We start from the raw sequence: 23,928 nt of genomic DNA, 5'->3' as shown, positions 1-23,928 counted from the left end.
TCAGAGAGGAGCTAACCACCTTTATTAAACACAAGGACATCAAAAAGAAATGCTTAATGGATAACTTTTAATCAAGCAAGAACAATGAAGCATTGGATAGAAACAATTTAAACATTTGAAAAGTACAAATGTAGTTTTAAGCAGGGTTAGTTGCTGTTGGAAAGGGATGTGGTGTTAAGCTTCCATTCTACACTGCTGTGAGATAGAGGAGCACATTCAACTACACTCTAGAACAGCAGAACACAGTAAAGCACAGGCAGAGCATGGCGACCCTTTACACTTCAGTACATGGGAAAACAGCTGTCAAGGAACACTAACGTGTCACAGCCTGTTTATCTCTGTGCGCACTAAACTCAGCTTATCTGAACCCCATACTCCAATCTGAATCTGAAAAGCTGAAACTAGCTACAGAAAAATTGCATTTTCCACAGATGAATTGTGTAAAGATTTCACATAATTTTTATATGTGTAATGAACTTTGAAACAGTAGCAATAAACTTTTTTTCTGGACAATATTTTTCAAATGGACTTATTAATGATGACTTATAAATGGACATGGCCACATTTTTTTTCTGATTCAAAATACAAAGCTTGAAGTCTTGAATAATAATTTTGAAATGAAGTTTATAAACATAAAATATACATACATAAAATATACATACTTTAATACTCCACATCTATGTGTTGTTACCAGGTTTTAAAGGTGGACTGTAGAATCCTTAAAGTGCTAGGTCCACTTACAGAGCTGTCTGACTGGATGCCTGCAGCTTTTCCTAACGCTGTAGAACTTTCTCTGATGAAGGGACTCACACTTTCCAAACATTTCCTATAGAATTAACAAGAGAAAAATCAGCAATAAAATTATATCAAATACCATAGTCCAGAAAACTTAGCTAGCAGTATTCTTTATTACTATACTAACCATTTCATAACTCACTTGGTATATTATATGTATTCTTTTTTTTTTTCAAGACAGGATCTCATTATTTAGCCCTGGCTATCTATCCTAGAACTCACTTTGTAGACCAGGCTGGCCTCAGACTCAGAGACTTGCCTGCCTTTGCCTCCTGAGTGCTGGGATGAAAGGTGTGGCACCACTACTGCCCAGCATATCATTCATTTAAAATCTACTCATTGATGAATCCTATCACTAACTGCATTACTAAGTCAGTTGCAGACACAGGCCACCGGCTGTCACATACCAATGGCTGTCACAGCAGTGAAGTTGCTGTAACTCTGAGTGGAAACCAGGGGAGCCAGCTGCTAGACTGTATCACTGTGAGGTGCTCAACATGGGCTAGAGCACAACCCACCAGGGACTTTCTAGTCCATGTTTCTCTTTGTATGGTTTGTGTTCATTTGAAAATATCCTTGTTGAGTTCACAAGACCCCATGTGCCTGGGAGCAGTGCTGCCTAGTCTCCAAATTCCTAGCGGCTGACTAGCTAAAGTGGGTAACTGGGGGCAGGATAGGCCTTTGAAGGCTGCAGGCTGAGTCTCAGCGTTTACTTCTCTGCTTCATGGTCTGGCTGTCATGTAAGGAACTCATCTACATACACCTGTCACGATGGAGTCTTTCTGCCATGTCATCTCCACCACGATGCACTATACTCACAGAGAACAGAAGCAACTCTTCCCTCTTACAGATACTGGTTTTAAATTAACAGTTAACATGGCATACTTGTTTTAAAATGGAGTCTTTTATTACTGTATTACCATTTCAACTTAGGATCAACTGGTTTATATAAGAAATGAAAATCTTTAATATTTAAGTATAAAAGCATGTGATTACTTACCTCTGCATTGCTTTATTTATTTCAAATGGGAAGCAGAGTTTCTCAAGTAAGATGAAGTCATTTTCACAATGGTGTTGATGGACAAACCATTCAGAAATCCTTTGTGATTTAGCTTCACTTCCTGAAGAGCTTCTATAATGTGGTCTCTATCCAAGAGAAACACAGACATAAGCAACTCTGCTTCTAAAACAATTGTGTGTCAGAAGTTCTGAACACTACATTTTTATAACAAGTACATCATTAAATTCCAACTTTAGTTAGTACCTGCTGATATCTGGATGCAGTTCAGCCAGCCTTGTCATGATCTTGGTGAAACTACGAAGGTTCAATGTATTTGGAGGTATGAACTGAAAAGGTGTCTCAGGTAATAATTGACCAGATTTCATCTGGTTACAATTTTTCTTGACACCCTAAACAAATATAATAAATGTTGAAAATATGAGCCAAAGAAGAATATACGAAACTTCCTGAGAGGCGAGAGAACAAAACAGTGAAGTATATCAAAGATGCTAACATGAGCTTCTTTATCCACACTTGCACCCAGAGCCTGCAGCATACTGTCTTTACACTGCCCTCTACCAACCCCACTGCCCACAGCTGACAGGACGAGACAATGTTCTCTCAGACTAAGGAGCACTGGGTTCACGGGTCAGTCCAAGCCAGTTTCCTGCCTATAGAACTATAACATAAGAGTAAACAAATTCAGTCAAATAATCACAGAATCTGACTCTATAGCTAGACTCATGTGAAGTGCAGGGATGCAAAAATGACCACAGAAAACTCATGTGAAGAGACAGAAGACCTGCCAAACGCAGCAGCAAAGTCCAAGTGTACTGTAGAGGGGGAGCATGGTTCCCAAACAGCCAGCTCAGCTCCCCATATATTCCATTTCCTCCTTTTCTACCATGGCCCCTAAACAGCCCTAAATAGGAAGTGTCAGTGAAGTGAAGGGAGGGTTCTGAAGGACTGTCGAGTTCTCAAGGGCAGCACATGAGAAAAGACCAACAGCTATGCCGATGCTGTGTTGACCATGGATTCAACAGTTAAAGCGACATTTTAGCAAATGAAGTCAGACTAGACTATAGGACAGTCAATAAAGACAATGAATACAAGCTACTTCACTGAGAAACTTGGTAATGAAAACACAGGACAAGTAATGATTAAGTTCAATGGAATGCAAATGAAGTCCTCTGGGGTTAGGAGGGGCTGGGGTGCCTACTAGCAGAGAAAGGACTAAAAGGAAACTCAGCCACAGCATCTAGCAGTCATCAGATGACAGGATCAGGAGGGCTGGGTGGAAGACAGTGGACACACATGCAAGCATCACACAAGAGAGTGCTTTGGAAATGTGGGTACTGTCCTCTGACTCCAACGCCTGTGTCTGGTCATGAACACCAAGGTGAATTTTATTGCATGTAAAAAATAATGGACTGTCCACCGGACAGCAGGCATTTTGTTGAGTGAAACTGTCATATACCAGGAAGTATTTAGAATTGCAGTGGGGTGAAGATGAGGGCTGTGAAAATGAAAAAACCATGTCTTACAGTTTTGAGAAGAATGAGGTAAAGCTACTGTAAAAAATCTCTCTCTCTCTCTCTCTCTCTCTCTCTCTATCTACCTACCTACCTACTTACCTACCTATAAAACTGGGCAGTGGTGCTGCACGCCTTTACTCCCAGCACTTGGAAGGCAGAGACAGGCTGATTTGAGGCCAGCCTGGTCTACAGAGTGAGTTCCAGGGCAGCCAAGAAAACCACCTCTCAAACAAACAACAAAAGAAAATTTATACACACACACACACACACACACACACACATATATACATACATACACCCATATACCCATATTACATAGACACACACACATATATATAGTCTATATTCACACATACACGCACTGATGGATGAATGACTTCTAGAGTGGTACTTTTCAAGAGTAAAGAGACAAAGACTGTGGGAGATGGCAGGAAACCCAGCAAGAACAGCCTTCCTGACCTTTGTGCCAGCACAAGGACTGCTTGTTACAATGGCATTCCAACAGTGCAGTGCACACACAGCTACTGCTCATCCATGAGGAACACTAACCTGGTCCAAGAGAGGAAACTCATTGTCTTGCTCAGACTCCAGTTGCCTTGATCTAGCTCTGGGCAGTCGACAAGCAGAAAAGGCAGAGGTGGTATTGTTGGTGTTTTTCTCCAAATGATTCATACTAGTGCTCTTCCCGGTTGTGGACAGAGGTGGTGGTGTGTACTCTCCAGGGATTTTCACAAGCCGCACGTTCACAGATTTTCCATTGATTTCGATTCCATTCATTTCCTTCACAGCCATCTTTGCATTACTGTTTTTTGCAAAAGCAAGAGTTGCATATCTAAAACATGAGGGCAGAAGACCAAGTTCTGTGTTAGTGAGCAACTTCAGCTTACCCTTCTAAACACTGAGATGGCGTTCTCAAGGCCAGCCCGCTGCTCTCGCTCTCCAGAGTTCTTAAACTTGCTTGGGATGAGGAGGTGGTGTCTGTTGTTGTTTTTGAGGCAGGATCTCTTTAGTTCTTTGAGCTTGCTAAGTAGATCAGGCTGGCCTTGAACTCAGTGATTCACCTGCCTCTGCCTCTCAAGGGCTGGTATTAAAGGTGTGCACCAACAAATAAGTGTTTATTCAGGATAACTGAATACAGAACAAATCAAAGGGGAAATAGGACAACCTGTAATAATTGTGAATTATTAATGTTTTAAATTGCAAACACACATACACAGTTCTGAGGCTCAGGCCAAGTGGCTGTACATGCTAATCTACAGTCCATTTTCATGCACAGGTATAAGCTCCAGGGGGCTCAGAGGCTTCAATGTTAAAGACAAAATTTGAAAATATTTAGCAGAATATATGAAAACATATTTATAGTCAGTAGTGAGAAAATATGTAGTTAGAAGTTAAGATAATCTAATCAAAATTTTATTATGTAATTGAAAAGGCTGGGCCAGAACAATCCCTGTTAAGCCAACAGCACTAGGGTTAAAATATCCTTGTATTTTTATACTTAAGTGAATTTTCTAAATTTATATACAGAATAAACATTTTAAAGAAGAAAAGAGCATCACATTTTTTTAAGGATTCAAGTAAAATATTAAAAAAAAAAAAAGAGACATGAAGGATAATATTCCTAAGGGATTCAACCCTAGTTTAACCTGAGAAAAATACATTAACATCCTATCAATGCGCATATACAATCTATGTGACTACAATTACAAAAATTAGTACCTATTTTTACAAATTTAAAACCAGAACCACAAGCAATTCCCTCTTAATCAATGTCTTGACCTCTGACAAGGTCAATAGCTATCATTTTTATGACAGAACAGCATAGTACCTCCATGAAGTAATTATCTCTATGACTGGATTCTGAATAATCTATAAATAACAAAGTAGAAACTTTCTCTCTCTCTCTCTTCGTCTGTCTGTCCATCTCTGACACCATAGTCAGGAGATACAGCCACCTACCCCAAACTATAAAACAGAAGTAGAAAATGCAAAAGTGACTATGGTCAGCACTAATTAAGTGGAACTCTGAGCCACCCAGCCTTTACTGCTGGTGGACAACAATGCTTGTTATGCTTATCCTCACGTTGTAGAGAAGCTAAGACTAAGAGGTCAAGGAATGCATTCAGATTAATTCTAGTTACTGAAGGAGCTAGGATTGAGCCAGTCCCATTTCTAGAGCACATTTTCTACTTAACAGACTCTGCTTCTGCTATGGAATGCCATATAGTCAGTTCATACTGATCATACAAAGATTAGTTAACTCTCCTAATCACCATGGAGGCCTTGTATGACATGCTGCAATATCATGACTCAGGATTCTGAAAACAGGATCAGCAGTCTGGACCACATGGCATAACCAAATCTCAGAAGAGAGGTCCACTGCAGAGGTCCTGCAGCTATCTGTCAGTCTGGGCACACTCCTCCCCTGGTGGAGTGGTTCCTGCTCGCTGTACCTGTTGCACAGTAGATACATAGTAATGCACACCTACCGAATTTGAGTAACATACCTGTAATTAGTAGAGGAATCACAAATTGAAATTTCAGAAACTTGATATTTCTGGAAATGAGTCCTTAAGTCAGCCTCAAAGAAGAAAAATAAAATTTGTAAAAGGTTGAAAATAATCACAATAATTTACAAATTTGAAAGTGACTCCTCCCACAGAAATTATGAGCATACCTCAGATACAGAAGGGCAAAGACCACCAACATGGATCAAAAAGCCTTTACCTCTTCGATGCATTTCAGTGTTCTTCAATTCTGATTATAGAAAAAAAAAATCACAGAAATGCCCACAGTTACATCAATATTTTAAAGAAAAATGGCAACAATGTTACATATTTCATTGTTTCTAATTATAAAGCTTATTGATTTGTGTGTGTGTGTGTGTGTGTGTGTGTGTGTGTGTGGTGTGTGTGTGTGTGTTGAATGTGCATGGGCCATATGTGCAGAAGTCAATGGACAACTCTCTTAAGCCATTGCTTATATATGGAGATATAATCTATCTGGAGATAGATTATGGGAATTAAACTCAAGTCATTATTATTAGTCTTGATGGCGGGTAAATGCACTTGTTGCCAACTTGAGTCCAATCTTTAGGACTTGAACAGTGGAAGGAGAAAATGGACTCTCTTGAGCTGTCCTCTGATCTCCACAAGCATGCCATGGTACACACACACATCACAGACATACCCACAAAATAAATAAAGTAAAAATCATGAAGTCAGAAGATATCAGCATTACACTAATCATGTTGCTATGCATCTGTAATCCCCGCATTGAGAAAACTGTCACAAGGATCGTAAGTTCAAAGCTAGCCTGGACTACATTACTGTAACCTTTTCTTTTTAAAATGAAAACAAAATCTCAAATAGAAAAAGCAAGCACCAGAGATTGAAGTCAAGAGTCTTAAGATTTCTGCATCTTATTCATGTCACCCTAAAATAAAGAGGTTGTGTTACTCGGTATCCAGTCTCTTGGAACTTCAAAGTTTACCATGAAATGAAACCCAATGCCTCTTTCTCTCTGCTTCAAAGACTTTTGAGAACAGGGGAGCACACAGGTGCCTAGTGCCCGGTATCATACTGGCCAGAGTATGGTCTGGAAAATTCTAAGCACACCAAGAAAACCTTTGTATTAGACATGAGCAATGGTAGGTACAGACCTTGTTATGATGGAAGGAAGGATATATAACAAAAAAACGGGAGGCAAATAACTTGATTTTAGGTTATCATTAAGCTAGGATTTAGTTTCCTCCTATTTGACAAAAGTATGCAAAATTTATATGCTCTATTTTCCTGGTCTCCACTGTGAGGAGACTGGACATGAAGTAAGTTCCCACCCACTTAGTGCAGGTTCCCTACAAGCCCTCACTCAGGATACAAACAGTACACACATACTTGTCTAGAGACTTCTTAGTTTCTACCTTTTATAATTCTTATGTAATGATGGAAGATCTATGAATTCCAGTTCTCTTCAGTTGTACAAGTAGCTTAGCCTCTTGAAATGGCTATGAAAATTAAAGGGGGCTCCAACTGTTATTTCTGTCTTACAGAGGAGGATGTGTACAAAGGCCTGGGCAGTTCCAGTCACTCATCTATTAAGAGGTAGTGCTGGATCCAGGACAGTTCCTCATCACTATCCATACCTTGCCTTCTTTAATTTACTCATCTGTCTACCTATCTGGATAGTAAAGTGTGTGTCTGGAGAGAACGACGAGGCTCTCTTCTCACAGCCTGGATGCTGACACTGCAGTCAAGTGCTACAGTAGGAAGGAGTGGTGACTGAGACTCGGAAGCAGCTCCCATCACTTCTTCCCCTTTCACCAGTCCAATAGAACTGCTTAATCCTGTGGGCTGAGCACTGAGTCTGAAGAAATGAGGATTTAATAATTACTTGTTCTTTAAAACTTTCACCTCCAACTGGCCAATTTTCTCACTTTTTAAGAATAAGGAATAGATACAAAGAGGAACAAAATACTTATTTTATAGCCCATCTCCCAAAAGAACATAGGAAAAGTAACCACCACTTTCAGGTAAGCTAGATTATAATTTTTTTCTGTACATTCTTACAAACAAACCTAATGGATTCTTCAGCTCCCATTCCTCGTATTCTGTTGTGTTTTCTTGAGTTACTGAGAAGTCAGCTCCAGTCAGCTTCTCTGTGGCATCAAACCAGTCCTCACTTGCTTCATGGATGGTTTTACAGTCTAAGGCATGAGCACAAGGAACCATCAACTGTGTATGTCTACCTCTCAGAACACATTTATAAGCACATCTGCCAAGACAAAGGTAACCTTTATGTGTGACCTGGTCTGGTCGCGGGCACTGAGCACAATGCTCTTTCAGTCGAAGGCTTCTGGGCCCCAGTTTCCTTAACTGAGCACTGATGTCCAGTATATCGAAAGCCTTCCTCTCTGACTTTTGGGAGTTACCCTTTATGGATGAAATATTTTGACATAACAAATCCAGTAAACACTCTGCATTGCTTGTTTTCTGTTTTTATTTTATTTTTATTTTTTGGTAAATGTAGCTCTGGTTGTCCTGGAACTCACTATATGGATCAGGCTGGCCTTGACCTCAGAGTGCCTGCCTCTGCATCCTGAGTGCAGGGATTAAAGGTATGCGTCAACATGCACACCTTTAATCCCTTTTTGTTTTCTGGAGGTCACACAAACATACCTCTATCTCTATCAATACATAGATGTGTGTGGATATGGACACACTAACAATCATATATGAAAAGACATGCTCATCCTTACCTTTGTCATTGAGCTTCAGGCGATTAAAGTCTATGTTTATATCACCACTTTTAAAAACATTGTTCATGGGTGATTTATCTTGCTTAGGATGACTATTGTCAGATATAAAAGACATCTGAAGATTAAAAACAGAAACAAAGATAAGGACTAACAATCACTGCACTCTACTTGAGGCAGGCATTTTTTACTTGTATTATTCTGCCCTCCAAATAATATCACCTGACTTTGTAGTAAAAATACTCAGAGTAGCTTGTTGGTTCCCATTAATAAGGATTTGGGTTTTAATTCTGTTTATAGTAATGGTATGAGTACAACTGTGATTTATGATTTTTGAGATAGGAAGTTTTAACCATTTCAGAGTATAAGCTTTTATCTATGGGAAATAAGAACTCTATCTGTAGACCTGAGTGGTCCCCTCTATTTACATTTCCTGGAAAGGAGGACACTTAGGAGCTGCGGTGGACTTCAAGGAGAGTATGCACCTAGAATGTGTGAGGGATAGTGTTTGATTCTAATTCCACAAACAAAACAAAAAGCCCTAAAACCAAAACCCCACTCCAGCTCCCAGCCCCTGCCACACACAAACAAAACCCCAGAGCTATCTGAAGAAACCACAAAATAACCTCGAGGGTGACATAGGTGACATGTAACAGCACTGAACAGCATGCCATCTTTAAAAACAAGCAATTACTTTAATCTTACAGGCATTACAGAACTTCAGGGCTGGCGAACTGGCTCATGAGTAAGGGTGCTGGCCACTAAGTTTGACAAGCTGAGTTTCATCACCCGGACCCACAGGGTGGGAGGAGGAAGTGACTGACTCCTAGAAGTGTCCTCAGACCTTCACATGTGCCCTGTGACATACATACACAACTACACACAGCAAGTACAAAATGGAAAAGGAACTATATTGTTTTATAGTCAAAACTAAAGACTATAAAACTGGATTCTACTGCATTTTAAACTTATTACTTAAAAGAATTCTTTTTCAGTACTAGGGATGGAGCCTTATGCATGCTAGGCAAGAGTTCTCAAGAACTGTATCTCCAGCAACACTCCTTATATTTTAGGCTTTTCCCCCTGAATCAGCAGGTTGTTCTACAGCTACACAACCATCAGGATAACAGCACAGACTGTTAGATGGCTAAGTAATTTTAAAAATACACAACAAATCTGAGCATATAAAATTTAGCTTTGAATCTATTATTTCTTTTTCAAGCAGAGTTCTCCAGTGGGATGCTCTCAGTATCATTTGTTTGTCTACTCTCTTGGTAGAAAGCAGCTATTTGAAGTATTTTACTTTTCTTTCCAAACTTCAATCAGAGAAGTTTGGGTAAGAGAAACTTAGATTTTTGTGGAACTCCACAGTTTTCAGTATGTTCATTTCTTGATCATTCAGTCAGTATCTCACCATGGAGTATGACTACACTGGCCTTAAATTTGCAATCCTATTGGCACCATCTCCTGAGTGTTGAGATTATGGGCATGTGCCTGACCTGAAATGTGCTCATAATAATTAAACCACTTTCTTGTTTGTCAAATGACATTTCCCTGGGGTATGGGACAGACTAAAGTAGCCCAAGACATATTTCATAAGGGAAGAATGAACATTTTCTTTGCCCAAAATAAAAGAAATACTACTTTACCTCACACCCCCAGCAGTGTGACCCTCTGGTTCACGGTGATGTTAGCACTACATCATGGCTTGCCTGGACAGCCTGGGTGTATGCACTGGTGAGCTGTAAGTTACCATTCCTCTCACTTTGGGCCTCCCAGTTTATGATGAATTACACATTACCTTCCTCACCACATAGATGACGACTGCCTGACCAAGGCTGGCCCTAAGTATAGCACCCAATCCTTCTGCTCAGTCACATTCCTCAAATGGGAATCCAAAGAGGAGTCTGTGGAATGGGGGAGGGTGCGAACCACGGTTGCTGAGAGTCCGTTTACTCAGAGGCTATCAAAATAAGGGTTAAAAGATGAGACTACGGGACAAGAGCTTAGCTGGGCAGGGTGCTTGCTATGTAATCATGAGACCTGAGTTTCATTGTGCTTTTACTTATGTAAAAAGCTGGGCATGTGGCACATTTGTAGTCCCAGCACTGAGGAGATCTTTGGGTGACCAAAACCATGTAGAAGCCGGGCAAGATAGTGTAGGTCTGTCATTACAGATCTCCTACTGCAAAACAGAAGGTGGAGACCAGAGAGTTGCCTGGAAGTCTGCAGGCCAACTAAGCTGACACAAATGCACAGGAGCCAGAGACCCAGTCTCAAGAGGGAGGGTTAGGACTGACGCCAGAGGTTGTCTTCTGACATCCACATACCAGCCCTAAAACAGGTCTGCTTTGACAAGTGTCCTCTCACCCTGCCTCCACAAATGCACATGTGGGTGGCTCCTGAAGAAAAACACCCATGGTTGAACTCTGCCCTCCACATGCATGTACCACACATATATGTATACCTGTACACACAAACATGCAGGTGTCCCTCTCCAATTCTTACCTGGGACAATGTATTTAGTAGGCTCGGAGAAATATCAACATCAGGTAGACTTTGATTACCCAGCTCAGAATTTGCTCCTGAAAGGCTGAATAAATAAACATTCTTAAAGAATTCATTCGTGGTCTCAAAAAGAAAAGAGAATTTAGATATATGGCTTAAGTAGTTTTTAAGAGCAGGTAAGTTCTATGTTAGATAAAACTATAATCACCTGCATGCTTCTTCTTTCATTAGCTGAAAACAAGGGAAAAGCAGAGTTAGTCTATTTTCTATCAGAATGAAGTAACAGTTTTATTCTAGGACACATACGTACCCTGGAAGCGAAGTCGGAGAAGGCAGCTAACAGTTTGGACTCCACCAACAGCGGCGGCAGCTCTTCCAGTGGTATGCCCTTGTGGACTTTTCCTTTCAGGTTCATGTATCTAACTTTCAAGTCTCCCAGAACAGACAGCAGTGCTGCGCCTAAGTCCCTCTTAGCACAATCAGTTGGTAAAGCCCTGTTCAAAGTTAAGTTCACAGAACTACATTACTTAGGCTCAAGTCATCTACCTAACACTAACATGGTATTATACATTCAATTCTAGTTCTACCAGATCCTAGACTTTACCTGTGAAGTGAAACACAGTAGATACATTTCTAGGGTCAGTATCAGCAACCACAACAGGTAAGCCAGGAAGAATGTGGCAGAAGCCCATGAAGAAACCTCAACTGACTTTACCCTTACTCAGGTAGTAAGCACATTTATTTTACTGGATTAATTACCTCAACCACAATTCACGGTGACATTTGTATTTGTGATGGTTTATATATGCTTGGCCCAGGAAGAAGCACTATTAGGAGGTATGGCCTTGTTAGAATAGGTGTGTCACTATAGTGTGGGCTTTAAGACCCTTATCCTAACTGCCTGGAAGCCAGTATTCTGCTAGCAGCCTTCAGATGAAGATGTAGAACTCCCAGCTCCTCCAGCACCATGCCTGCCCGGATGCTGCCATGTTCCCACCTTGATGACAATGGACTGAACCTCTGAACCTGTAAGCCAGCCCCAATTAAATGTTGTCCTTATAAGAGTTGCCTTGGTCATGGTATCTGTTCACAGCAGGATAACCCTAACTAAGTATTTTATTTTTGATTTTTGAAACAGATCTTAAAATGTAGCCCTGGCTGGCCTGCTACTCACTAGGTAGCCTAGGCTAGCTCCCAACTTAGTCATACTCCTGTCTCTGCCTCTCAAGTGCTAGAATTACAACCATACTCAGAAAAAGAAGGTTTTTGAAACTTATTACTTTTAAGGAAGCTGATAAATCCATATATAGCCTATGCTTTGTCTTTCAAAAATTAAAATTTCTAGAATAAAGTCAGTGATAAATTTTAAGAAGATCTAGATTTAAAATTGATGAACACCTATTGGGTCCCGCTCTAGTTTCCATTACAAGTTTGTAAATGTGGTGACAGTGGTGATGGCATGTCTGGTAGCAAACATCCAGAAGATGTATCTCTGCCTTCACAGCCCTCTCAGTGGTCTTCTCACAGCACTTGGGTGGCACAGCCACCTCTTCACAAAGCTGAAATGCCCTTTAAAGTAAAAGAGTATCAGGTAAGATTTAACATTTTCTACAGTAGTGTCAGGCATCTTTTTAGAAACAATTTAAATTTTTTTCTTTTGGTTTTTCAAGACAGAGCTTCTCTGTGTAGCCCTGACTGTTGTGGAACTTGGTCTGTAGACCAGATTGGCCTTAAACTCCAAGATCTGCCTGCTTCTGCCTCCTCAGCGCCAGGATCAAAGGTGTGCGCCATCACCATCCAGCTAGATTTTAAATTTCTTACATTTCCCTGTCAGGTTTAATTCAATTCCTACTAAAAAGGGGACATGATAGGAACATCTTATCAGGATCGAAGCCCAACAGCACCGTATATTCTCAGAGCTGGAAGCCACCTCTGTAAACTGTTCCTTCTCTCATAAGCAGGGTCCGTCCCCAGTAAGGACTCAGCTCGTCCCAAGGTGACGGATCTGTTTTCAGTCTCAGTCCAGGTCTGGCCAGGCTTTGTACAGCCACAGTCCCTTAAGGCCCAAGCCATTGTTAAATGTGTTATTTAATAGAAAATGGGCATGCTTTACATTTTCTTAGTTAAGAGCCATTCACATAAGCAAGTACTTTGCTGCATTACAAGAAGCCCCAAGCCAGCCCAGTGAGAGGGCTCAGTGGGTGAAGATGCTTGACGACCTGAGTTCATTCCATGGAGAGAGAATCAACTCCTGCAAGTTGTCCTCTGACCTACACACACACCTGCATTTCCACACAAAGAAATGTAATTTAAACTTTTCCTTTTTTTTTTTTTTAAATTCAAGTCACTAGAGTTTTTGAGATATTAAGTTTTTGGAAATTCCCTCAACTATCAGTTCCTATCTACCACTGCTTTGGAAGTTTAATTTTTAAATTTAATTTTACAGTTTTGGGATACCAGATTAGTCATTAGAAAGATGAAGAAAACAAAGGCCCATGATTTCAGAGTATGGCAGTATAGCTTTCTTTTCTTCTACTCTCGCTTTTTGGCTCCAATTGTCTTTTGAATTATTAATAAATGTAAAATAAAACCAATGATGACAGTTTAAAAATACTTCACTGTGTAGCTATTTATCTCTTCAAATATATGGCATTTTCCTGAAGGTGCTCGTTTATTTAATCTATGTTTAATTTATTCAAAAGGAAGAATGGGACTGTGTCCAGATGAGGCATGAGGGAGGCGAGGGAGGGGCTGCAGGCTCTCCATGGTGAACGCCGACATTCTATGTTGCTCAGGAGCTATCTGCTAGGAGTGGCCAAAATGTAAAATTTCTTAAAGCTACTTTAATTCCACATGTTTAAATATGCTAAACAGAAAATAAAGCAATCTTGAGCTTTTCTTTCCCATATACATATGTAAACTTAGACAACTGACCTACCTCTCAGGGTATTTCTGTCTGTCTGTGGTATCAAATGTTTTTCTTAATTCCAAGGTATTCTGAAAATATAAAATTACAAATATATAACAAAAAATGAACATCATACATGGAATTCCAAGATGTAAAGTCTTCAAAACAATTTTGGGACAATGTCTGCCACCAGAAGATAGAGCTGTAGTGCCCCCTTGAGCTAGCATCTCTCCCTGAGACCCCAAGACATATTTGCATAACTTTTAAAATCTGTAGAGTAGATTAAAAGTTTGATACTATGGGTTTTACCTCATTCAGGGAGTTCCCAGTAGGCTGTAAGTGGCCTTCAGCTGAGAGTGGCCTTCCTGAGTCACTTCCTGGGGCAGCCGTCTGTGCATCTCTGTACTGCTGCCCACAGGACCAGTCCGTGTTACAGGCCACACTCTGCCTGTTACTTTGCCACTCCTCAGGTTGACTCTGCCTCACCATCTTTGTCTCTGTGTTGCTTGATGCAGACACTGTGGAAGAGCTTGCACTTGCTCTACTGCTCCCATCCAGTGTCTGTTGAACTGCAGCTACACAGCTTGCTGCGTCTGACACTGACTTAAGACACATTTCTTTCATAAGAGAGCATGTTTTATTTGTGGCACTGCCTTGTACATGGTATGAGCCGCTGTCCTCTACTTCTGCCTGACTGTCTGTGACTGCCACCTGTGGTATCACAGGAGAGAAAAAGCCCGGCTCAGGGAGGCTTTTGTATTCTAAAGAGGCAGAGAGAGAAATGATTGAGTCATTTAGAACACAAGGCCAAGAAGGCTGGTGAGTATCATCAGCCTTCAAGTGTGTCTCAAGGGCTTTGTCTTGGGGAAACCTGATAGCATTCTCAGGGTGCTGTAATGCTTTCTTCTGAAAAATTCTATTTCCATAAAAGTCTTTACTTTCAATTGTTTGAGATTTTATTTCTTTAGTATACACTAAAGTTTCAGGTACTTTCTGATGGATTAAGGGAGAACTGCTTCTCTGTAAAATGTCATCAAATGCTTTATGATATGTTAAACCAACCTCTTGTTCCTTACATTTTTCATATTTTAGCTCACGATATTCTTTTAACATATCAGAACTCTGAGATGTAGAGACTTGAGAAGAACATTCTTGTACAAATGCATTACGTAACTCCAAAGAAGGGCTAGAACCATGATTATCTTCAAAACTGCCACCACATTTAAAGTCATAGCTTGATGTTTTGAACTCACTAACATCCAGACTAGACCTGCTTACTGTCTTCGCTGGGTTGACCACTAAGTGTGCACTAGTGCACTCCAGCTCTGCGCTGTGGTACTCCTGCTGTGAGTCTTCGTCTATGTCACTCCTCTGCATGTCTCCACAGTCAGCACCTGAAGCCTCTGGACTACTTCCAATGCTATTAGTATCTTGAGGTCCAAAAGTGTCAAAAAACATCTCTACTCTTTTCTCTACTTCAGGATACAATTCTGAATATAAATGCAAAAGATTTTCATCCTTGAGTTTTGATTCTGAATAATGGATAGAATAGGTCTCATTCAGAAAAGCATAGTCATTACTGTCTTCAAACTCACTTGACTGGGAAAAATCATTCTCTACGTTAGCACCTTGAGTTTCTGAGAAGGACGGTTCTGATAAATCTTTCCGGTCAACAGTGCTGTTCTCGTTGTCGTGAGATCTTTCTTCTGTTGCCAAGGAGTTCCCTTCACCACTAGAAAAGGTCAATTCAACTTCGATGCAACCATTGGAAAATAATATATTTTCTTTCTTAGGATTATAAAATTTATCTGTTCAGAACAGTAGAAAAGAGAGTATGTTAACAATACTGTTGACACTGAATACTGGAAAAGACTAGACACAGTCTGGTCCTAGCTCCTCCAAGTCTTGGACTACTTTTACATCATCATTGACAAATACAAAAATGGCTTGTAGAACTTCAAACAAATTAAAACTCATCTCCAAGCCAGCACTCTACAGCCCTAGCCCCACTGTGATGATTATTAAAGGTGGGCCATTAGAGATACTTAGGATTAGGCAAGGCCATGAGGGCGAGCCCTCAGGATAGGACTACTCCTCAAAATGCAACAGAGTGCTTCTCTTTTGCTGTTAAGTCCCACACCATGTTAAGACACACTATTTACCATCTAGAAAGTGATTCCTTAGGAGGATCTGACCATCCTGGCATCTGAACCTCAACTTCTGGGCCCAGAATTATGAGAAAATAATCTGCAGTTGTCCAAGCCACTTAATTGATGGTGTTTGTTATAACTATCCACTTAATTGATGGTGTTTGTTATAACTATCCACTTAATTGATGGTGTTTTGTTATAACTATTCAAGATGACACTGTGTAAAGATTCTTCCTGAAGACTTTCAATGGTGAGAGGTCTTCTCTTTATAGGACAGCCACTTTACTTGTGGATATGCCTAATAAACTTTAAAAAAAAATAGTATCATTTAATAAATTATGGGCTACCTACTGGTGTCAGTTGTACATGGTGTATAAATGAAGGCAAGAGGATACTGGGCTATACTTGCAACTTACAGTTTTCCTAAGGGTCAGAGATAAGCACAGAAAAACCAACCACAGTTCAAAGAGAAGCATTGACCTTTGTGCTAATGGAACTGGTGAATCTGAGAAGAAAGGAGGGGCAGAGTTTGGGGAAAACCCCAGTGGTGTAGCTGGCTGTGTGAATGCATCAGCCCTTGCAGGACCTAAGAATCCAGCCTGCAAGGCATACAAGAGCTGTCTGAGTGGAGTCTATGGAACTGGTAAGGCCTTTTATAAGGTGCTAAGACATCGGGCTCTTATCCTAAGGGAAGGGAAAACCAGGGCAAACCCCTTCAAAGGGTAGTGGTCATGTGGTTGAGATTGAGTTGTAGAGACTCCTTGTGAGCAGGAAGTATGGGAAGTGATGGCATGTAATAGACCAAGAGCTCAGAGGTAAGGCTAGAGGGAACTCAGTAACAGACACCTTGTGTGCAGAAGTGACATAAAACTCTTCTAGGATAGTAACTACTCTTATTCCAACAAATCTTGTAATTTTCTTCTTCATTTTGCTAAAAAGCACACTTAGCTCACTTTATTTCATGACCCACTGATTGTCCACTACCTGCTTAAGTACCACTCTGAGACTTATTGGGCACTGCATCTGAACTGGAATACTTATCACTAAAGAGGGGGAGTACCATGAAGAACAGGTGCAAAGTAGGAGTGGGAAAGTAAGAAGGGGGAGGAGAAGCCAGAGTTCAGAGTAGGCAATGGGAATCTGAAGTTATAAGAAATTCTACATGGGGCTGGAGAAACAGCTCAGAGGTTGAGAGTACTGGCTGCTCTTCCAGAGGTCCTGAGTTCAATTCCCAGCAACCACATGGTGGCTTACAACCATCTATACTAAAGTTCTGATGCCCTCTTGTGGCATGTAGGTATACATGCAAAGAGCACTTAACACACATAAAATAAATAAATAAAAAATTCTACATGTAAATGCTCAGCAAGCTGCAATAAATATACATTACACAGGAGTTGCTGTTACACATCGGGGACACTAGCATTTGTTTTGCTTATGATATAAGTGAGTTAATGTATTGTTCATTTTAAACTTTTTATATCATCTTATCATATTATAATTTTAAGATCAGACAAATTGGTCTTCCACTGACTTACAAGGTTTGTCTCTTTTGCCCTTCCCACTACATAATAAAAGCAATTTGCCCACAGCTACCAAAAACTCATGAGGGAATTAGCAAAGTTAAAAATATGCTGAATTGTCCCAGCTTGCTCCTCAAGGCTTTATAAGAGCCACCCTGAAGGAAACCTTTGTTTACAACATGCACCCTTCATCAACAGGTGTGCATCCTTACCATGTTGGAAGTGTCCTCCATTTTTGTGGTAGTTTTTATCAGAATCTGTTTCTATTGCTGCAGTGGCCTGCATAGTTCAAAGATGTACGTTCTAGGAAAGGTATAACATTGAGCTATTAGTATACTTGGCACGGAGTTACAAAACTTAAAAATAAGCAAAGTAGCAGTTATAATCAAAGATTCTAATAGTCTATAAACATTAAAACACTGAGAAACATTTATTTATTTATTTATTTATGTATTTATTTGGACAGAGCTTTATGTACCCCAAACTGGCTCTAGTTCACTATGCAGAGAAGGATGACCTTGGCTCTTTGACCCACTGTCTCCTAGCTGTCAAGTACTAAAACTATAGGCATATCTGACTTATATGGTACTGTGGATTAAATCCAGGGCTTTGCATAAACACTATTAACTAAGCTACATCTCTAGCCTTTTTAAATAACTGATTTAAAAGTATGAATTTATAGCTATATAAAAAATGCAAGCAAGGCATTGACATTCTTTCAAATTTCTATAGTACATGAAATATAAGGTCAGGTATCTTAGCCATTGTTTTATTGCTGTGAAGAGACACCATGACTAAGGTGACCCTTATAAAAGGAAACATGTAATCAGGGCTGGCTTATAATTTCAGAGGCTTAGTCCATTATCATCATGGAGGAAAGCATGGCAGCATGCAGGCAGACACGGTACTGGAGAAGCAGCTGAGAGTCCATAGGCAGCAGGAAGAGAAAAGGTCTGGGTCTAGCATGGGCATTTGAAACTTCAAAGCGTACCATGAGTGACTACATCTGGGAGGCCATACCTCTTATAATCTTGCCAAAGAGTTCTATCCCCTGGTGACTAAGTGTCAAATGAGCTGATGAGGGCCATTCTTAGTCAACTACCACAGTGACATCATCAAAATGTCGGTAAAGACTAATTTGAGTCTGTTGCCAAATATGCATAAAAATTGTTTCCTTAGCAATCTGTAGAGCTATAAAGACCCAACCAGGAGCTGAGGAGAATAACATGCATGCTGCAAGCCTGAGGATCTATATTCAGAACCCCAGCACCCACCAGCATCCCTGGCTACTCACACAGACTGTACACAGCTTCTTTGTAGGGTTTGCTGCAAGTGACAAAGCTAATTCCCTAGATCCCCTCCTTTCCAAAATTAAAAAAAAAAAAAAAAAGTTCTGTCTTGTTTGATATGTTTAGCTGATTTTTCATTTTCTTTTTTTTCTTTTCTTTTTTTTTTTTTTAAATCCAAAGCAGCATAGGTAGGATATTTATTGAGATAACTGTAGGCCAGCTTAAGGCTTTGGCCTACTGCAAACTTCATTTGCATATCATGAAGAAAAAAGAAAACAGGAGGAGATGAAGATGGGTCTAAAAAACTAAAAAGTAGCTGGGCAATGACAGCAGTTCACACCTTTAATCCCAGCACTAGGGAGGTAGAGGCAGCCAGATCTCTAAATTTGAGACTAGCCTGGTCTACAGAGTGAGTTCCAAGACAGTCAGGGTTACAAAGAGAAACCTGTCTCAAAAACCAAATCAAATCAAACCAAACCAAACCAAACCAATCCAACCCAACAACAAAAAAACCCAAACCAATTAACCCCCGCACACACAAAGGGCAAGTAGAATGGCTCAGCTACTAATGTAGCAGCCATGCCAGCCTGACAGCCTGAGTTAAGAGCCACAGATCTTTACACCAATTACATAAAGATGCGAGAGCCAACTCCATCAAGTTGTCCTCTCACCTTCACATGTGCTCTAGTATGTATGTATATTTATTGTCCCTCTCTGTTGGTCTGTCTCTCCTCCACACTTAGACTGCACCCCCTACCATACACACAACCAAAACTGATTCTAGAGAGCTCACACTAACTGTATCTCTCTTTCCACAATCCCCTTTCTTTCAGAGAATATAGGAACTGGCAAAAATGTCAGTTCAAGTTGCCCCTGATACTGACTGTGAGCTGTCCACTCTGGAGAGAAAGGTCTGGTTCACCATGGAGTGGCCCAAGAGAGACAGGAGGCTGGGAAATGCTGTAGCTCTGGATCACTGAGAATTCATGGCCTTCATGGCCATGCTGCTGTGGCATTTTGGTGTACTGCAGGGTCTGTACTCACTGAAACTAGCGAGATTTCCTTGAGAAACACCTTGGGGACTCCTTTCATGAGTACCCAACAGAGCCACTGAATCCTATATGGCTAATTTTCTCATGGGAAGGAATGCTTCTGTTGGCCCTGTGTTTTTTATAGACTAAAAGCTCACCTATTTGCTAGAAAACAAAAGTTTCTCTTTAGTTTATGTCTACTTGTGATTCAGAAGGGCATTGGAGGACAAGTTCTCCCCACACTGTATATAGCAATGTTGCATGCTTAGCCTGTGGTGTGGCTGGGCTGCTAACAAGGGTATTGAGCCTGGGGACATGGTTGTCATAGGGTTACTATAGCTGTCATCACATATACACCACATTATAGTTATGATGAAAAATCATAACCAAAGCAATTCAGAGAGGAAAGAGTTTATTTGGCTTATATTTCCATATTAGTGTTCATCATGAAAGGAAGTTAGGACAGGAACTCAAATAGGGCAGGAATCTGGAGGCATAGCTCATGTCTCTACAAGCCAAGGAGGATGCTGCTTACTGGCTTGCTCAGCATGCTTTCTTAAAGAATCCAGGACCACCTGCCCAGGGATGGCACCACAATGGGCTCAGTCCTCCCACATCAATCACTAAGAAAACGACCCACAGACCTGCCTACAGCCCAATCTTATGAAGGCATTTTCTTGAATGAGGCTCCCTCCTCTCCAGTGACTCTAGCTTATGCCAAGTTGACAGAAAATGAGCTGAGGGGATGACAAATGGAGCTTCAACTTTGACAAAGATGAGCTGTGCTTAGATAAATGGGAGTCTAGTACAACTTCTGTCCCAGCGTGTGGTTGCTCTGGCAATACTCAGTCTTGTTCCCAACCTGAGACTTGAACTTGATACTTTTAAAAATCATTTTAATTTAGAAATAGAAAACATCTTAAAAAAGAAAGAAAAACACTAAGGATATTATTGGCTTTTTTTTTTTCTTCATGGGGAGAAAGGACCCAGCCATAATAATGTTACTTATAGAGATGTGGGTCAGTTTCACAAGGGAGCAAATGAGTCCCATGATAGCAAACCCTATTGCCGTGGCCATGGCTACCTTCTAGGATTCTTTCCTATCAGGGTTGCTGCATCTTGTAACAAGTCAAATTGAGTCTTTTACAAACTGTCAACCTGGATGAACAAACTGTATTCCCTGATCCATGACTGTTTATGGGATGGTGGCGTAAGAAGGCAGAGCATAGAGCACCAGACTGCAGTGACAGAGCAGAGCCCTGGACTTGGTACTTTCTATTGGCTATTAGCTAGCCATACTTTCTTGGAAGGATATGGTTTCCATGGAGTCTAGAGTTTGGCTCCGAGAGCTCCTGGTAGCTCATGAGGGAGGACAAACAGTTGAGTAGGCTGTCGCTTCCTAACAAGTTGTCTTATTGGCTGCATGGCCACTATTGATCCAAAGAGGGAACCTCCACCCCTGCCTTTCCCAAGAGCAGGAAAGCCACTGCAGTGAACCTAAGTGGGTGATACCAGGTGGACATTGGCAACTGGTGTGCAGAACTTCAGGTGGTCACTGCGCAGGTGACCTGGGAGCTGACTTTATCTATGCTGATGTTGTCAGCAGACACACTGTACAACAGATGGGAACTGCCCTGCCATTTTCACTGACTGCAATGGACTTGGAACTCATAAATGTCACAGGAATCCTCCAGCAGTAGTGTCAGGAATCTAGCAATCCATGTGCATCTGAATGTGTTGCTACAACTACTTAGGAGGAGACAGACAATTTAGTTAGACTCTGTTTCAATATAAATATAAAAAAGGAGCTGGGATACTCAACGTTATGGCACTTGCCTAGGCTCTATTAGACCCTAGGGTCAGTCCCCAGTTTGGTAAAAGTGTATACTTACAGCCCTGAAATTTCTAGCCAACTCAGTCTTTCTAAAGTCCAAGCTCCACTTCAATTCAAAGATCTTTCTATTTAAAATCTCTATCCTTACTTCATGGTCTGCAGCATGCTTCTAAGAAGGAAGCCTGGCTATCGGGGTTCAGACACTGCCTTCCTCAGAAACCACAATCCTAAAACTGCCCACTGTATTGTATTATAAAGCATTATTTTCACACAATTTACCTAGATTTTTTTTTTTTTTATGGCAAGGCAGTAAGCCTTAATATGTTTATATTCTTGGATGTGTAGTGAATGCCTTTAGTATCTACACTTGGGAGGGAGATCTCAATGAATCGGAGGCCAGCCTGAATCTCAGAATGAACTCGAGGTCAATCAGAGCAACATCCTAAGATCCTGTCCACCCAAAAATAAACAACAAAAACCAAAACAATAAAAGATGTTAGTTCCTTAAAATTTGGAAATGAAGCAACCCATTCATAAAAGTCCCTGAGTGAAATAAGTCACAATGGAAATCAGAAAATATTTTGAAATTTAGTATGTAGTATGTATCTAAAATAGTAATTAGAAAAATGTACAGCTTTAGGCAATGTCAGTTAGTGGCAAGCTGAATGCTTGCCTAACACCTCATGCATCGAACCTGGGTTCAAGAGCCAGCACATATATCATCAATAGAAAAAGTATTAAATCCTCTCATTATAAAAGATTTACAAGAAATGCCTGAAGGTTCTGAAGACACTAGAAAAGGCATGTACTGGAGAGACGGCTCAGTGGTTAGGAGCACTCACTGCTCTGAGGATGCAAGTTTGAATCCCAATGCCAGCTCTAGTACCTATAGCCTTTTCTGTTCTCTGAAGGCAATCATACACGTATTATGCATACATACACAGCACATATAAAAATATTTAAAAATCTAGAAAAAGCAAGTCCAAAGAATAAGGTAGGACAGAAATTATAAAACACAAACAAGGCAGAATTAGATGAATAGGCACAATGTCAAAAGCTGTTTCGTAAAAACAAATGGAATCGATACTCTTTACAAGACTTAATCTAAGAAAACATAAACCACTAACCTATTGGGAATATTAAAGCGGTAAAAGAGGATTATAAATAACATTTTCTCTAACAAATCCGACAACACTTCAATGGTCTCTTAGCTCCTAAGGAAATGAAATCTGTATTTACAAACTTCCCCTCAAAGGAAATGACAGGTGTGGATTGTGCTGATGGATTCTTACAATAAATAGGAAAAAACCCAAAAAAATAACAAACAAACAAACAAACAAACAAAAACAGAATTTAATCTTACGATGTGGGTGGAGGGGAAAGGGAAGACTTACCAGCATGTTTTTAACCAGAACTAGCATACTTTTTAAAAATCAGATACATGTACTGATGTGCGCCTGTACGTGTGTATGTGTACCATGTGTGTGCAGACGCCGAAGTCTAACCTTTGTTGATTTCCAGAACATTGGACCTCAGTGACAACACAATACGTGTGGGAAATTTGTGCCCTTTTGTCACTCTAGTCACTGTCTCTGTACTTGTGGGGAGCCTGGGGAGCTGGTTCAGTGGCAGAGCCCTTGCCTAGCATGCAGGAACCCTGGGTTCCATCCCCAGCATCGCACCAATAGGTGTGTCGACTATAAGTCATAAGGTGACTTCCAGGCCAGCCGGAGGGCTACCTAAGCCTGTCTTAAAAACAAGGGAACCGTTACAAGAACGAACTTCTACCGTGGTGGCGGGATCACAAGTGTAACGGAGCCAGCGCTTTGCTGCAGGGCAGCACAGGCCGGAACAAGCTCCCACCGCCCCCGCTGCCCACAGTGCGAGGTGTCGCGCCTCCATCCCGAGCTCACCATAGGCGTTGCCTGTGCCCCCGCCTTCGAAGCTCTCCTCCAGGCTGCTCTCGCCGCTGCCGCCTCCTCTACTTTCCAACGAGTAGCGTCCTGGGGCTTGTCGGGTAACGGTTGCCGGTGGCCGGCCCACTGCTTGAGGAGAGCTCCTATTGGCCTCTGCAAACAGACTGGCACCACGATTGGCCGGG

At 40.9% G+C, this 23,928-nt stretch overlaps 1 protein-coding gene and 1 pseudogene across 3 annotated transcripts; both read right to left on the bottom strand.

The window, feature by feature from the left end:
* Positions 1–23,928, bottom strand: Rbm44 (RNA binding motif protein 44). Of its 3 annotated transcripts, none has more exons than XM_031368405.1 (16): positions 23,741–23,928; positions 17,886–17,976; positions 14,310–15,808; positions 14,031–14,089; positions 12,491–12,661; positions 11,403–11,610; positions 11,301–11,323; positions 11,093–11,177; positions 8,588–8,702; positions 7,907–8,035; positions 6,008–6,087; positions 5,838–5,911; positions 3,880–4,162; positions 2,060–2,205; positions 1,796–1,941; positions 1–826 (listed from the first exon to the last, which is right to left on the bottom strand). In XM_031368405.1, exons 2-15 carry the CDS (start codon positions 17,956–17,958, stop codon positions 1,812–1,814), a joined length of 3,075 nt encoding a protein of 1,024 aa, XP_031224265.1. In that variant the 5' UTR covers positions 17,959–17,976; positions 23,741–23,928; the 3' UTR covers positions 1–826; positions 1,796–1,811. The 3 variants fall into 3 exon arrangements, with proteins under 3 accessions (XP_031224265.1, XP_031224266.1, XP_031224267.1); XM_031368406.1 differs by having other exon boundaries at positions 11,403–11,586; XM_031368407.1 differs by lacking the exon at positions 12,491–12,661 and having other exon boundaries at positions 11,403–11,586.
* On the bottom strand, positions 20,711–21,182 carry LOC116088760 (annotated as a pseudogene).

This window comes from Mastomys coucha, unplaced genomic scaffold (genome assembly GCF_008632895.1).
Source record: "Mastomys coucha isolate ucsf_1 unplaced genomic scaffold, UCSF_Mcou_1 pScaffold14, whole genome shotgun sequence".
NCBI lineage: Eukaryota > Metazoa > Chordata > Mammalia > Rodentia > Muridae > Mastomys > Mastomys coucha.
This window is presented reverse-complemented; position numbering and strand designations above follow the sequence as displayed.